This window comes from Hippichthys cyanospilos, chromosome 8 (assembly GCF_059441005.1).
Source record: "Hippichthys cyanospilos isolate Australia breed blue-spotted pipefish chromosome 8, RoL_Hcya_1.0, whole genome shotgun sequence".
Classification (NCBI taxonomy): Eukaryota; Metazoa; Chordata; class Actinopteri; order Syngnathiformes; family Syngnathidae; genus Hippichthys; species Hippichthys cyanospilos.
The window spans coordinates 6,322,851-6,339,919 of record NC_142376.1 but is presented as its reverse complement, the minus strand read 5'-3'; the positions used below and the strand labels follow the sequence as shown (position 1 = coordinate 6,339,919).

The 17,069-nt window shown below is 38.5% G+C and overlaps 1 protein-coding gene across 2 annotated transcripts in view; it reads left to right on the top strand.

Moving 5' to 3' along the window:
* slc8a1b (solute carrier family 8 member 1b) overlaps nt 1–17,069 on the top strand; it is a 118,445-nt gene that overhangs the window by 19,944 nt on the left and 81,432 nt on the right. For both annotated transcript variants that reach the window (XM_088420820.1, XM_088420821.1), the window contains exon 4: nt 1,781–2,571. In XM_088420820.1, the coding sequence (XP_088276946.1) occupies nt 1,781–2,571 (791 nt within the window). The remainder of the gene's footprint in view (nt 1–1,780; nt 2,572–17,069) is intronic.

Here is a 17,069-nt window from a genome sequence, read left to right as displayed (position 1 = left end):
TCCACCTGAATAAAAGTCGCAATCGCCTCCTACGAACGAACGAGCGGCGACGCTAAGCCGTGTTGATGAATTCCGACATTAGGCGCACTCTGAGATTTAATAACGCCATAAAACAGATCATGCAAGGCTTTGTGAGGCATTACACGGCTTTCTTAGCAGAGCGTCCGAGGTATTATTTTCAGTTTTCAGCCCCTGGGCTTTATAGCGTCTTCCTCACTCCGTTCGCCTTCTTCCTTTACGAGCGCGCCCGTGTCCCAAGATAGTCTTGTTTCCAGTACGAGTGCATTTGTGAGGTCGTCTTCACGGGATGATTTAAGCTCGCCGGCTCTGTTTTAGATCTTATCTGCTGACAGGATACCTTCGCTATACCAGATTCTTTTATGATCTGGCTTGACATGCCAGAGGGGAATACAAGGACGACGGGAAGGGAAGAATCTGAATGATCTTATCTGTCTGCAGATGAGCCTTTCTCAAACTTTTGAAGCAACGACGCTCGGGAAAGTACCATGCGTTTTGCGGCGTATCTTACAGGCCACATTGTGGAAAATTGAGTTTTTAATAGCTTGTATACAAATCGTTGGGTCTCTCCAGTGCCCGCTCGCCAATCAAGTGTGAAATTAAACAACCAAGTACATCTTTTGTTGTCAGCAGAGTAATTCCGGAAATACGTGTCTGTGAGAAAGCCCTTCAGAGTTTTGACGAATTAATACAATGTTCCGATGTCGACTGCACTGTCTGAAACACTCAGATCTTATCAAACCAGAAAGCCGAAGCAGAGCTTAGTGTTAGCGTCTGATAAGCTGTGCGTATTGGATTTCTTGGTGGTATAAGTGCCAAAATTAATCAATTTTTTCAAAAACTAATCGATTATAAAATCAAGCGGCAACTATTTTAATCAAGTAATCATTGCAAATCAATGCAAAATTGCTCCAATTTCCTAGATTTCAGATTTTCAACAAGAATTATCGTCTGATTTCTGTCTTCCTTATGAAGGCCGACTGATTAATATTTTATTTATTAAAACCAAAGTTGTCAAAAACTCCAGCCAAAGTAGAGATTTGCCAAATTATCCGTATCCACGTTTGCATGTGGCAATCATAAACTGGAGATTTACGTCATGTGGAAGTTCTTTCTGATTAGACAGAATTTGGTGAAACTACTGCCCCCTAGAGGCTTGGCATGCTTGTGAATGAATAAAATCGCACTGTACGGATTTGTGTAGCAGCAATTGTTATATAAATATATATAAATAATAAATCGATTTTTTTTTTTTACACGCAAAAAATGGAGGATTATTCAGGTTTAAACATCCTCGATTTTTGTAAGGCCTGAATCACTTTCCAAACGTTTGGTACGTACAACATCAAGCACTCGTGTTATATTCCGGAATTGTTGTTTGGTTGTTGTTGTTTTTACTGATCAATACCAGATAAACATGAATAATTTCTTCATGAGCAATAATTAAATGCACTCACAGACTTTGACAATGAGAGCGCCACTGCAGCACCTAGTGCCGTGGATGAGGAATTACACTTCACATGGGAAAAGCAAACAACCCGTTCGGTCTTCTGAGGACCGGGTTAGAAGAAGTCTCTCAACTGCCCATAGGTGTCAATGCGAACAAGAATTGATATTTTTTGTAACTGACATGGAGTCAAGTACTTGATGATTCCACTTCTTGCCCAGATGAGAAAGTCTCCATTTTATTTGTGACCCTGATGTTCAACAAGCACTGAAGAATATTCTTTAGAAAGAAAATCTTTGTGTGTGTTGAATCCAGATGGAGCAGCTAATAGAGCTAGCCAATTACCAGGTCCTCAGTCAGCAACAGAAGAGCCGGGCCTTCTACCGCTGCCAGGCCACCAGGTTGATGACAGGCGCCGGCAACATCCTGAAGAAACACGCCGCCGACCAGGCGCGCAAAGCTGTCAGCATGCACGAGGTGCGCTCCGACGCTGGCGAAAATGACCCCATCTCCAAGGTGTTCTTCGAACCCGCCACCTACCAGTGCCTGGAGAACTGCGGCACGGTAGCAGTGAACGTCATCCGGCGCGGCGGGGACCTGACCAAGACCATTTCCGTGGAGTACCGCACCGAGGACGGCACGGCCAACGCCGGCTCGGACTATGAATTCACCGAGGGCGTGGTGGTTTTCAAACCCGGCGAGACGGTCAAGGAGATCCGCGTGGGAATCATCGACGACGACATCTTCGAGGAGGACGAGAACTTCCTCATCCACCTGTCCAACGTAAAAGTCCTGACCTCGGAAGGCGACGAGCCCACAGAGGACGAGTCTGCTAACCACGTGGACTCGGTGGCCTGCCTGGGCCTGCCGGCCACGGCCACCGTCACCATCTTCGACGACGACCACGCCGGCATCTTCACGTTCGAGGAGCCCGTTTTCCACGTCAGCGAGAGCGTGGGCACCATGGAGGTCAAAGTGCTGAGGACGTCGGGCGCCCGCGGCGTGGTCACGCTGCCCTACAAGACGGTGGAGGGGACGGCGCGAGGCGGCGGCGAGGACTTCGAGGACGCGCACGGCGTGCTGGAGTTCCAGAACGACGAGATCTTGTGAGTACCCACACTGTCGTGTTTGCTGTTGATGAGGAAGCGAGGTGTGATGTGGTCACGACGATGGTTCGCTCAACTCTGACATCTATCTTCTACACTTCTATCAATCTGTCCACTCTCCTTTGTGTTTTGGTTTCCATCAGGATTCTTTTGATCTCCTGAGGGTAGAGGTGGAGGACTCGTGTCACATCAGTTGTCAATTTTAGGACTTTGGGCTAACAGTGGAAATGAACAAAGTACACATACAGCGGTGCCTTGATTTAGGAGTGCCAAAGCTGAAAGTTTCCCAAGTTACGAATCTGGGCTTGCTTTATTTTTTTTTTCTTTGTGATATTTACAAGCCGATTAAGTAAAGTGAAACCTCATTGAATTGAAAATCAAAATCTTCTGAGTCGCCATGCTAAAGGTATATGTTGACGAGAATGTGAGGTTTTAAAACTTTGGACCAATATATTTACGGTATATAAAGGCATTAGGCACCAAGGCATTGGAAGCTCAAATTTTAAGATTGTGCTTCAAAAACCTACAAAGACAGGTAAGCTAGCTTCCCATTTTAGCTCTCTGTTGGCCGTTCAAAGATGAACTAAGTTTTATTGCGGGTTTTCATTTCATTGAGATGGCAAAGGAGCAATCAACAATGTGGAGTGTTGTGTTGGTTTCCCTTGAACCTTTGCCCCGTTCTTTTGTGTTCACAATGCTAACGCTAACTAGCAGAAGACTGCATGATATCGTTGAGCTATTTATTATATGCCAGAAAAATGAATATACAGCTGTGGAGCCATATTCTGCTGGAAGCAGAAGACTGTCTAGATGATACAAAACGGTTCTTACTCTCATTGTCTTTGCCCCCTACCCACAGGGAGGACGACTCTGCCTAACCCATGTGACAATGTGTGGCCATACGGTCTTTTAGTATGTAAATGGCCTTAAATTGATTGTGAATTCTAACAGTGTGATTGTTAATATGTTGCTATCATTAGTAAAGTGGCTATGGCTACCAAATATTATAAATATGATCAAGATGCAAGAGTTTCATGGTTCAATGGAATTCTTAGTCTGTTCCCTTACCCGAGCCGACTTACATTCCACACAATGGAGCAAATAATAAAGTAGCCAATAGTAGGCAGTAAAAACGGTAAAAGTTGACATAAGCCTGTTTTTTGTGAAAAAGCCTCACAAATAATGACATGACTTGAAAATTTAGTGGGGAGTCAACCTGCCTTCTGCCGCAGTAACTTCAGACTTACTGAAAACTTGAAGGTTAAGACTTTCGACTTTTTCGTGACTTACTCACATACTGTGTGTGACTTACACCCATCACTGCTTTTTGGATTCCGCTGGGCCGCTGTTTTAATCTGCTTGGGTTTGTTATCGATCGGCTGCCTCTGCACGCTCAGCAGCTTCCGACCGCTGCGTGGCACGGGGGTAAAGATGTTGGAAAACTGGGTTATTTGTTGCTCGAATCTTAAGCAGCGAGGAATTAAAAGCAGAAGCATTTAACGATCAATCACACGAGGCGGATTGCCCCGAGAGCGGCTCGGACGATCGATAAGCTCGTCAACTTGACGCACACCAAAGGCTAACCCTCGTTTTCCAGATGAGTCGTATGAGAGCATTGCGGGGGCAATCTTTAACAATCGGTGTCTTTGTTTTCGCTAGACGCTCGTTATCTGAGAAAATCACGCTATTATGATTCGTTCGAGTCATTTTGTAAAATATATACGTATTTAGCGATGTGATTTTGATCAAGAATGGCTGGAAACGATGCATTACGGTAATTATAAGACAGTGTGCTCTCGATTCTTCCTAGCTGTTCTATTGATTTTAATTTTCCAAGTTGTGGTAATTAACATTTGTAGTAAGTACAACACCATTTAACTCTTTCAGTGCCAAGCGTTATCTCAACTTTTTTTCGGTGACGTACCCCCTGTAAAATATCTTTTCAGCCAAGTACCCCTTAACCAATGCAAAGCATTTGGGGGGTAAAAACAGAAAACAAACAAACACAAAAAAAATTTAAATAGCCATCAGTGTTGGATTTATTAACTTTTAGACCCTTTCAAACTTCATTTGTATTGGTCCACAGAAAAGAATCAAAGTCTACTCTTGAGGGTCATGGAAGAAAATGGTTATCAAAAAGAAAATTAATTATTAATAAATATTTTTCCACAGAAAATCAAAATGAAGTGGCATACCTCTCCTAAAAAATATATATATATATATATATATATATATATATATATATATATATATATAAAATTGGCCACAAGTGTCATCTATCCATTCATTAAAAAAAAAAACAAAAAAAACAGGTGATAAGAATACTTGTCACTGGCACACAACCTAAGTATTTTACATGACGTAAATTCTCGTCCATGGCACTGAAAGAGCTAATATACGCATGTGTTTTCAGGATCTTTTGACTGTCAGTGTTATTTCTAGTAGTTATCTGTTTTTATCGTGCAAAGTCTATTGACGCTAAAAGTGAAACTGACTGATTACAAGGAGATTTACCCTCTCCTGCCTCAGGGAGGGATTATGATATTGTATTTTTCTGAATGCCTCATTTCAGCATGGACAGACATACAAGCTGACATTTTGGTATAAACAGTAAAAAGGAAAAGTTGTCTTTTGGTTATAAAATGTCTTTCTGTAAAACTGCTCATCCAGGTGTCCTATACTCGGGCGGATGGTGGGTGGGTTGGCGCTATAAATCAGTGATTGCGGTTAAGTCCCCCCACTCCCCTGCCGCCTCCATTGCTTTAGTAGAGCGCAATAAAGTTCACAGCTTTGAACCGATGGGCCTTTCTCCATGGCGACCATTCACCACTTTATGGCCAACACGCCAACAACGCCTACGAGCATTTCGACCTGTCCATGATTGGAGTGTTGGCTCTGTGATGATCTGTTTAAGATCCCTGCTTGTACTGTTTCTCATGATTCCAGTCTTAAAAATGAGTTAGTGTTCCCCCCAATCACTGTTACATTTGTTTATTTCTGTTGCGCAAGCTAGCACATATTATCTTAACTCATTCAAAGACGTATCTTGACTCTTTTTGTTTCAATGGGTCCACATATTCAACTCTAGCTACTTATTTGTATTTACTGTATTTTCTTTTATTTTTCAAGGGATTGAGGGTCTAAAATGGCCGCTACTAATCCATTTTTTAAGGTAACTAAGTACTAACATAATCAATCGCTTCCCAAAGACATATTCATACATCTTTACAGTGTCTCCACGTTTATACCTAGGTACGTTTAAACCTAGGTACAAATTTTTATATACCGTATTTTCCACACTATAAGGCATACCTAAAAGCTTTAATTTTTTTAAAAAGCTGATGGTGCGCCTTATAATCAGGTGCGCCTTATATGGATCAATATTGAGATTGGGATTTGTAGATGGGGAATGAACTGATAGTAACCTGTTTCTTTTGTGTGTTTACAGTTGAACAAGGTTGCTCATATTGACTGAGTTTAGAGTTATTATTTGAGTAATTATTGTTATTACTTTGAGTATTACTATATTGTGATTGAAAAAGTCTTAAAATATGTCATTAATTAATGTTGCGCCTTATAATGCGGTGTGCCTTATATATGGAAAAAGTTTTCAAACATGTCATTAATTGAGAGTGCGCCTTATAATCCGGTGCGCCTTATAGTGTGGAAAATACGGTAATAAAAACTACTTACTTTAATAAAATTGCTGTAATTGGTTAGAGTAAGAGTTGAAAATAATACATTATATATATATATATATATATATATATATATATATATATATATATATTGTAATGTATGTATGTAATTTGTTGTGTTTTTCTGAAAGCTTAATTTTTTCGTAATTTCCCTTGTGCAAGGTGAATAACTAAACAAAGTCGCATTACGTTAATTGTTAACCACCTAAGTGTGCCAAAGGTTGTGTCGTTTTTCGACTGCCTTATTTATTCCCCCGTGGCCATTGCTGGCATGTCTGTTAAAAGCGTTAGCAAAGTCCTTACGCAGCAATTAAAATACCTTCATTAAGCACTTTAGTATGTTGTCATTCACTTCAACTCCCTGGTGCTTTTGTGATCAGGGCGGGGTGTGTATTTGCGTCAGTCACGCCGAGAGTGTAGCCGCCACCTTCACTTACAGCATCGATCTATCTCATCACTCGGGGAAGCGAACGGGGACACCAAAATAAAAAATAAACCTGGGCTCTTCTAAAGAAAGGCCATCTGAATGGAAACACCTCGAGGCTGACGTTTACTTGATTTGCTGACTTTGAAAACATGAGTATGTGGGAGAGAGAGAGAGAGGGCGTTGGGTTCAATTGAATGATCGAGACATGGCGGATAATTGATGGATGAGACAAGGACGCCTCAATTTATAGACCATCCCCTGGCACTTTTATGGAAGGTTGCATGATTGGGTCAGAGACGGGACAGGACACCGGCTTCATCATTGTACTGCCATACTGTATGTGATGTATGTATGTATGCATATATATATATATATATATATATATATATATATATATAGATATGTACATATATACAATAATTGATCACTTTGTTACTGATTGACCTACAGTAATTGATGGTATTAGCACTGTACTGTATTACCTTAAGTATTACAGTACATACTTAAGTATCCAATGCAATCAATGACTTTGGTGCTTTCAGTACCGAAAGTAATCCATTAATTTTGTCCTTAAAGGAATAGAATACTTTAGTATCGCTTTTCTACAATAATTGATTGCTTACCTACATTTATTGATCACATTAATTTACCATAAGTAATCAATTACTTTAGTCGTAAATAACATTCATACTTAAGTATGCAATATGTATGCAAATAAGTAATTTGGTACTTTTAGTACCTGAAGTAAAAATTTGTTTTGTAGTTTTTGGACCAAGAGTAATCAAATACTTTAGTCCCTTTTATACCAATCGAATACTTTAGTATGACTTATCTAAAATATTGATTACTTTAATACTTAATTCCCTACATTCATTGATCACATTAGTAATTTACTGTACTACCGTAAGTAATCAATTACTTTCGAACTGAATTACTTAAGTATGCAAAAAAGTAATTTGGTAATTTTAGTACTTAGAGTAAAAAATACTTTAGTACTTTATGTACCAAGAGTAATCAAATACTTTAGGACTTACAAACCTTAAATGATAACTTTCATGTGTAAAAAAACAAAATAAAAATGAGTATCTGGAATTGTATGTCTGGCCTCTCAAAAAACAACAACAAAAAAAAAAACGTAAAAATACATTTCGGGGGATAAATATAGAAGAACGGCTAAAAAAAAGAAGCTCAGCCGATAGCTACCTCAACAGCGTCAAACGCTGTCGAAAAATAGATGAATGAAATTTCTCCTACATCTCATTTTTCATTTCTACTGGGTCGAAATAGACATCTTGAAGTGAATGTGTAATCTTCACGCTGCAGCCTTGATGGAAGCTTTTTATGGAGGGCACCTCGCGGCACACTTCAGCATCTATTTCTATAAAACCTGCTCCAGATGGGATTGCTACTGGAAGTGGGTCAGCGATTCTTTATATTGAAATTAGACACACTGAGGAGGACTATCAGCTCGTTCCTTCAATAAAGCCAACACTTGATAATGACGTCTTTAATAGCGCCACGCTAATTGTGGCGGATATGACCAACTTACAAGCACGCGTGCGGTATTTGGCGAGAGTGAATTTTTGACCTTGCGAGCTGGAAAAAATGCTCTTGATTGTAGACGCAAACATGCACACGCACACATTCCTCCGCGCCATTTATGCAATCTCCATAAACAGGCAGGAGAAACGAGGTGCCGATTCAAATGAGGCTCCCTCCTACACAAACACACAATTACAATCACGCACATATACACACACACACACACACTCAAGGCAGACTGGGACTTCACACTCCAGTAAGCAGCACAGATTGGCCTTTTGAGACGCATGTTCACCAGCTACACAAGTGTTGGGTTTCGCCCTGTGTGTGTGTACTCTGTGTGGATTTGTGTGTACTTATTTTGAGGATTTTAAAGCAATAGTTAAGTTTTTTTTTTAAATCACAGAGTGGTCTTACAAGTGTGACACAAACGACCCTTAGTTTCCTGTTTCTTTTCATTTCTTGTCAAGTCATTGTGTGGTCATTGTGTGGTTGTGTGTTTTTGGTTTTGCTGGCGCTCCGTTGTCTCTGCATGTTACCTTCCTGTTTTATCTTGAATCCCACACTCTTTCTAGGAGGGTTAAACGATATTTTCCAAAATAATAATGATTATTATGGTCAATATTGAAATCACGATTATTAATCATGATTATTCCTCATGTTATCCATCAACACATCTATTTATTGCCCTTTTTTTAAACAAGAAGTAAATAAACAAGACTTCAAGGCTTTATACTTACAAATAATCATAAAAAGATAAAATAAATAAAGCAAATAAAGATAATCATGATTATTCCTCATGTTATCCATCAACATGTCTATTTATTGCCCTTTTTTTCAGACGCAATATATAAACAAGACTTCAGGGCTTCATATTTACAAATAATCATAAAAAGATCAAATAAATAAATTAAATAATAATCATGTTTATTCCTCATGTTATCCATCAACACGTCTATTTATTGCCTTTTTTGAACACGCAGTATATAAACAAGGCTTCAAGGCTCTATACTTACAAATAATCATAAGAAGATCAAATAAATAAATAAAGTAAATACAGTAATGTTAATCATGATTATTCCTCATGTTATCCATCAACACGTCTATTTATTGCCCTTTTTTTAAACAAGCCATATATAAACAAGACCTCAAGGTTTTATACTTACAAATAATCATAAAAAGATCAAATAAATAAATTAAATAATAATCATGTTTATTCCTCATGTTATCCATCAACACGTCTATTTATTGCCTTTTTTGAACAAGCAGTATATAAACAAGACTTCAAGGCTCTATACATACAAATAATCAATCATAAATAATCATAATCATAAGATCAAATCAATAAAGTAAATAATGAAAAGAAATTCAAACAGGACAAGGCAAAAACTTGGCACACAGGTCAACACAGCTAACTTAATTGCAGAGTGTAAACCAATAAGCCTACTTAGAACCAAGCATATTGTTTACTTTTAAGCAAATTTTAATTGAATAGCAGTCAAAATGTCATTTTTAGTCATTTCAAACTGAATTTATTCCAATTTTATTGAATACATTTTTCAAAACAGGTCTCAATTGACAGTCGGGAAACAATGTCCCCTGGTGGTAGGATGGAAAAGTGCTTGATTTGACTTGTTTAAAAAATAACGTGCTTGACTTTTAAAATGTTATTATGGCAGAGGATCAGCTTAATTAATCGTGGTAACCAATATCGTGATCGCGATTAAAACTCGATTAACTGTGCAGCCCTACTCTGTATGTGTTTTTCAACTTTTTTTTTCGAATACGACACGTTGTCCCGCAGTCAAAACGCTCCATGACGTTAGGGACAAGTGCTTTCGACACAACTGGGCGTGAGAAGTGAATATCGGGCGCTAAACTTCACACGCCTGTTCTAAAGCCACTTCAGCTCTGCTACAACCAATTTTTACAATTAACACATCAAAGTGTTTTTCTTCTAATCTGGATCTTCATCGGCGCCATTGGACTCACTCAGATGCAAAACACATCTTGTGCGGTGTGTGTTTTTGTAATGCCGTTGCCTTGGGTTACGGCGCTAATAGCGCTAGCGTTGCGAGACAAACTTGTAGTAAGAACTTGTGAGCTTTTTCACACTCGGCTGAGTCTCGCTTTCTCGCTCGTACGCTGCTTTTTGTTCCGAGCTGACACCGAGGAGGCCCTCTGTGAAATCAATGGAGGGGGGAAGAAGAGGCGCAACAGAGTAAATCAATGTCGAGACCGAAAAAGATGCAGAACAGAAAAGACTAACAAGTGCAGCAGAGAAAAACACTCACTGACACAAAATGGTTTTCGTTTCTTTTTTTTTTATCCTACGCTGTTTAGTGTCGCCATTTTTTTTTCTCCGACCATAAGGCCGATATTTGCTAATTATTTTCAACAAAGACTTTTCTTACTCTAACCAATTACAGCAATTTTATTCAAGTAAGTAGTTTTTATTACACGTAAATCCATTGCAGAACCTTTTATTCTGAAATATCTATCATGAAATTTGTTAAGATCGCTTTATGGACTTGCCATTCAAAACAAAGCAAATGCTCATTTTTACAAGATATAATTAGATGAGCAATGAAAAGGACGTTGTGCAAAGCGTTGACCTGGATGTCACTCATGGAATATCTTGTACATGTAGTATCGTATTTTCCGCACTATAGGGCGCACCTAAAAGCCTCCATTTTTTTTTAAACAGCTGATGGTGCGCCTTATATATGGATCAATATTGAGATTGGGATTGGTAGATGGGGAATGAACCGATTAAGTAAGCTTTACCTGTTTCTTTTGTGTGTTTACAGTTGAACAAAGTTGATCATAGTCACATTAAGTTATTATGCTATTCAGAGTTTAGATTTATTATTTGAGATATTATTGTTATTACTTTGAGTATTACTATATTGTGATTGAAAAAGTTTTAAAATATGTCACTAATTGAGGGTGCGCCTTATAATCCGGTGCGCCTTATATTTGGGAAAAAGTTTTAAAATATGTCATTAATTGAGGGTGCGCCTTATAATCCGGTGCGCCTTATAGTGCAGAAAAACGGTACATACATATGTCACAAACACATTAGATGTCATTATGACCTTGTTAATTGTGCCATTCAATGCATTATGTGAACCACAAAGTACTTTTTTCTTTTTTAATTTCTTTACTGTTTGTAGGGTAATAATAATAAATTAATTGACCGTGCTATTTCACGAAGAATAGGAACGAGGCTGGCTAATGAATAGTGAAAATCCACATATGATTAACACCTATTGAAATGCATATTGAAGAAATAAGTGCTATTGGTGCTATTGTATTCATTGTTTTTTTTACATTAATCGGCTGATTAATCAGTATTTATTTGTGAAACAATGAGCATGTATGGTAAGGCTTTTTTTATGCAAAAACAACCATGTATAGTTAGGATTTTTTTTCCGAGCAAATTACCATGTTTGGTAAGGCTTTTTTACATAGAAGAAAAAGGACCATATCTGGTAAGGAATATATTTTATTTTTTAAGAAAAAAACATTTACGGTCATCTTATTTTTTTCGGTGGGGAAAAAATAACCATGTTTAGAATGAGGATTTTTTGTGAAAAAAAAAAAAAAAAAAAAATTCTGAAAATCAGTCATATCTTTCATGCGTATTTAATATATGTATTTTTAAATACAGAAGAATAGTGATTATATCACTTGGAAATTTACTTTAATTGCGCCACGGTGCTTATTTTACATGAGAGAAATCTCTTTGGGTAACCAGCATACCCCCCCAAAAAAAAAAAAAAAACATGATACTATTGTTTATATTGCAATAAATTCTGCGAGAATTTCCTTTCTGGGAAAATATGAAAAAATCATGACCGACCAAGTTAGGATTAAGACTGAGATAAGCGGTAAAAATCAGAATTGAAGGAAGAAACAAGGTACAATTGGTTATAAAGTGGTACTTATGAGTTAAAGTTAGTAATTTTGAGTTCACATTATGATTAGGTGAGAATTAGGAGTTAGTTTAGGGGTACGACATTGGTTGAAGTTAGGATTCCGTTTAGGTTAAAAAATAAAGGCAGTTTTATTGAAAAGAGAAAGAAAAACGGCCTTAATTCCAAAAATGAACGTTGCCTCATTGCCAGCGCGACGTCACTTCTTTTTCTTGGCCTCTACTACTACCTCCTCCCTTTTGGTAGCCTTAGTGTTCATTGCAATTGGAGAGCGAGTCACTGACTGCGCTTTGTTCTTAAAAATAAGCTCCTTTTCTTCTTCCTCGGCTTCAGCTCTGTCCTCCATCTCAACTCGCTCCAGTCTTTCTTCTCCCAAACAAGAGACTCATTTCAAATCTGGCGCTAACCGTAGTAGCTCATATTTCGCGTATGAATATACCTGGACGTATTTCTGGTTTTCTTCCTAGTGCGTGTTTACAGCATAGCGTGCATAGTTGGCGGGCAACAAGGAGCTTATCCAAAAAAGGACAGGAGCAGAAATGGACTCTGGTACAGATGTGCTCCTTGTGACATAAGATAAAAGCGCGGGTTGTTCAGTGAGATGAAAGCACGCCCTGGATTGGGCTCATTTGTGCCCGACTCTATTTACATGCATTTTGTAAAGTGGAGGATATTCACAAGGGAGCCTTCCCTTTGTAAAACAAGCACTTTTTGTCACGTTGCTCCCACCTCTTTGTCACAAGTGGGGAATCTAATGAGCGCTCAAGCTGAACATTGTTGCTTTACCAAAAAAAAAAAAAAAAACATGGTCCAAGTTCTATTAATTCATCAATCAGTGGTTGGGGGTGGAGACTGCGGAGTAGGTGTCACACTTAACAAGGAGAGTCTTCTTTTTTACTGCTTGGTGCATTTTTTACAGCAAATTTTCCATAGTAGCTATTGAACTGCAGTAGCTTGGTTTGCTGTAGCCCTTAATCTCCTCTTGTTTAAAAAAATCTACATAATAAAATGGAAATTAAGAAAAACACAGTTGGCCTCCATTGTGATTGTTTATTAAATATGGGTACTGTGTCCAATGCAGGAAGTAGTCCACATTCTCCGCTCGGCTGCAGTGGCCAGTTACCTGTGCCCCTCAGTGTCCTCTTAGATAAAACAACCACATGTGAGCAGTAAACACAGGATGATATTTTGTTCTTTTTCTGCTCGTTTTCCTCCATTGTTTTCATTTATTAGCATTACAGCAAGGTGACTTCACTATGACAAATACTCCACAATCTCCATTTGGATGCGGTGGCCAGTTACCTGTGCCCCTCAGTGTCCTCTTAGATAAAACAACCACATGTGAGAAGTAAACACAGGATGGTATTTTGTTCTTTTTCTGCTCGTTCTCCTCCATTGTTATCATTTATTAGCATTACAGCAAGGTGACTTCACTATGACAAATACTCCACAATCTCCATTTGGATGCGGTGGCCAGTTACCTGTGCCCCTCAGTGTCCTCTTAGATAAAACAACCACATGTGAGAAGTAAACACAGGATGGTATTTTTTTTTTTTTTCTGCTCGTTCTCCTCCATTGTTATCATTTATTAGCATTACAGCAAGGTGAGTTCACTATGACAAATACTCCACAATCTCCATTTGGATGCAGTGGCCACTTACCTTTGGCCCTCAGTGTCCTCTCAGATAAAAGAGAAGTAAGCGTAGGATAGTTTTTTGTTCTTTATTGTTGCTCATCCTCCTCTGTTGTCATCATCTATTAGCATTACAGCAAGATGAGTTTACTGTGACAAAAACTCCACAGTCTCCACTTGGCTGCAGTAGCCCGTCTCCCTGTTGCCTTTAGTCTCTTCTTAGTTAAATGACACATTACACGAAAAAAATTAAATGGAGCCTCGCCTTTTCTCATTGTTGGCATTTGTTAACATTACTACTAGTCCGTTAAATGCAGTCAATACTCCGCAGTCTCCATTCAGCTGCAGGGTCCCGGTTTGCTACTGTCCTTAGTCTTCTTTTACATGAATCAACCGCATGGAAAACATTAAATACAAGAAATAGTGTTATAATTTTTTTCATCTGTCAACGTTACAGCACTATATGTTCAATACGACAAATACTCCACAACCTCAACTCGGCTGCAGTGACCCAGGTTCATGCTGTCCCATGCCAAGTTGTATGTAAAGATCTTTTTTCTCCTTTTTACATTCTGGTGGTCAGAGTCATGGCTTGTACCTTCAATGTGCCAAATACTCTCCAGTCTCCACTTGGGTGGAACATCCTTATTTCACGCTGCCCTCAGTCTCTTCTTGAAAAACACAGTAAAATGTGGTTATGTTTAGCGTTCTTTAGAAATCATTTGCAATCTACAACAACTGTTTTTCCGGCGACATGATCAAGCATACATGAGGCTCTTTCAGTCAAAAGGAGACTGAGGGCTGTGGCAAACTGGGTTGCTGCAGCCAAGTGGAAACTGCGGAGTATAATACAGTATGTTGGCATGCGAGCGGGCATCTTGTCCTTTCGATAGAAGACCGTTATTCATATTTGCGGGAATACATTCTGGGACTTTTGGTTTTACAAAATACTTAATAAGTAATAGGAAGACTTTTTTGTCTTTTTCTTCATTAAGTCAGCAACTTTTTAATTTATGTCTCTCCTAAGCTGCGGAAGACATTGCGACTCATCAGCATGCAGAGGTAATAACGTCGATGAGTTTTCCGTCCTTTAAGAATCAGATGATTTGCATGCAGCTGGGCTGTTTCGATGAACTTGACATTTAGAGAGCAAAGCTATTCGGAGCTATTTCGTTATGGATCTGACATTTTCCTGGAGATGAAGACGTACAGCCGGTAAGGATGTCGAAAGAAGTGCCGATAATTCAGAGAACCCGATTTGTGCCGCTTAGCGACCCGAATCACTGTAGTGGATCGGAGGTGAAGACTGGAACTGGTGTTATAGATCGGACACACAAGCGCACACACATGAATGCTCGCCGCAGCGTAAACTAATCTGCAGGAGCTCCACTGAGCACAATCCGAAGCTTAAAGATTTGATACCAGGAGCGCTAAAGCGCAAATCTTCGAAGTCTGCATACATACTGTTAGAAGTGTTACAGACCCTAAACCGTGAAGCTATTTATGGGGTGGGAAAAGAAGCAATTGTGAAGCCAAGCTGGAGAAAGATGATTTTAGTTGTGAATGTTTTGATCGGAGGTGGACGACTTTCAAGGCGAAATTATAACCGTCAGCCCATCAGTGTATTTTTGCACAACCTTCAGCCACCACTAGAGGGCGAAATTTGACTTTTTTTTTTCTAGTCCGTAATTCGTCAGATCTACTTTTGTCAACACTCATACTATTTCTTTTTTCAGTTTTAAAGTTAACACCACGTCTGTGGTTCAACAGTTACATGGCAATCGAAGTATAACACAGTAATATAAGTGTAACACAAAAATAGAGTCATGGCTTTAATCCCAGATCTGAAGGAATGCAGGGACGAGAGTGCATTTATCAAGCATGTCCACTGGATAGCATTATCATGCATTACATGATATTCAAATGATGGATGTCAGTTCTAATTTCTAAATGCCTGCCGTAGAACTTTTTAAGTTTCATTAACATTCATCGAAATTTGCCTAAATTTCATCTGTTACATACAGTGCACTACAGTTAAAACAAAGTATTACTGAGGTTGAATTTGCTAAACAAACAAACAAAAAAAAAAAAAAACATCTTTAAGCAGGGAAGTTAAAAAACTTCTATCTTGCATTTCCTGGCCAAGCCCCAATCAGAGAAAAAAATGCAATTTGAGTGCAGGCCATTAATTGTTTGAAATAGTGACCACCTGCAGTGAATACGCATCCCAGAATGCTCTTATCAGCAATCAATTTATTGATATAAAACATTATTAAAACAATTAATTCCAAACATTACTTTGAACGTTTGGTAGGCAAAACAAGTTTTTTTTTTCTATCATTGTGGGGACATCCTATTGACCTAATGCAATCCCTAGTCCCTAATTTTAATCATCACAACAAATTACATAACCTTTAACCTTACCCTAACCTCATCCAAAATCCAAATCAGACCTATACTGTAAAAGCAAGTCCTTACTCTCAAAAAATATCTGAACTTGTGGGGTCCACCAAAATGGCTCCAACAAGTGCAACAAGTTCAAGAACAGCAAATTCTGTCCACTGTCTGCGCCAAAACCCGAAAATATCACCATGGAACGGAATGATCATAATAGGACTGTTAAAGTCATTGTATGCTAAGACTATGTGCATGTGTGAGCAAAATAAAGAGTAAAAGTCAGCAAAAAAAAACCAAAAAAAACAAGAAGGAAATCCCATAGACTCGAGCCAGAAGCTGCAGTGACCTAACCCACCCGATGACAGCTTCCCCTTTCTTAACTAAAGGTTCACAAAAACTGGAAGTGTTTGATTTGAAAACAATAACAAACAAAAAAGGTTATTCATGCAACTTAAACTTGTGCCACACAGACAAAATAGAAAATTGGCACAATTCAAGTCACGCAGCCAATTTTCATCTGCCTGCAGTATTTTCACAGAATATGGCAAAATCAGATAAAATCAATCAAATTAATTTGAACATTTCATCACTTTAAAAATCAAAGCAAAATCTTGACCAAGTGTGCAAAAGTGACACAATGTTGGATTGGTGCTTTTCAACCCACAACCAGTAAAAACAACTTATTTCAAAAGATAGTACATTTATCTCGCACTTTTTAGCAGTAAAATGTTAATATTTTGTCTATAAATGAGTCTTCTACTACAGTTTTTAGCCACTCCATTGAAAAATATTTGAAGAAAAAAAGTACCTGAAATTTAATGTACGGAATCTTAAAAACGTAAAACTACGTCTTTGGGATTGAA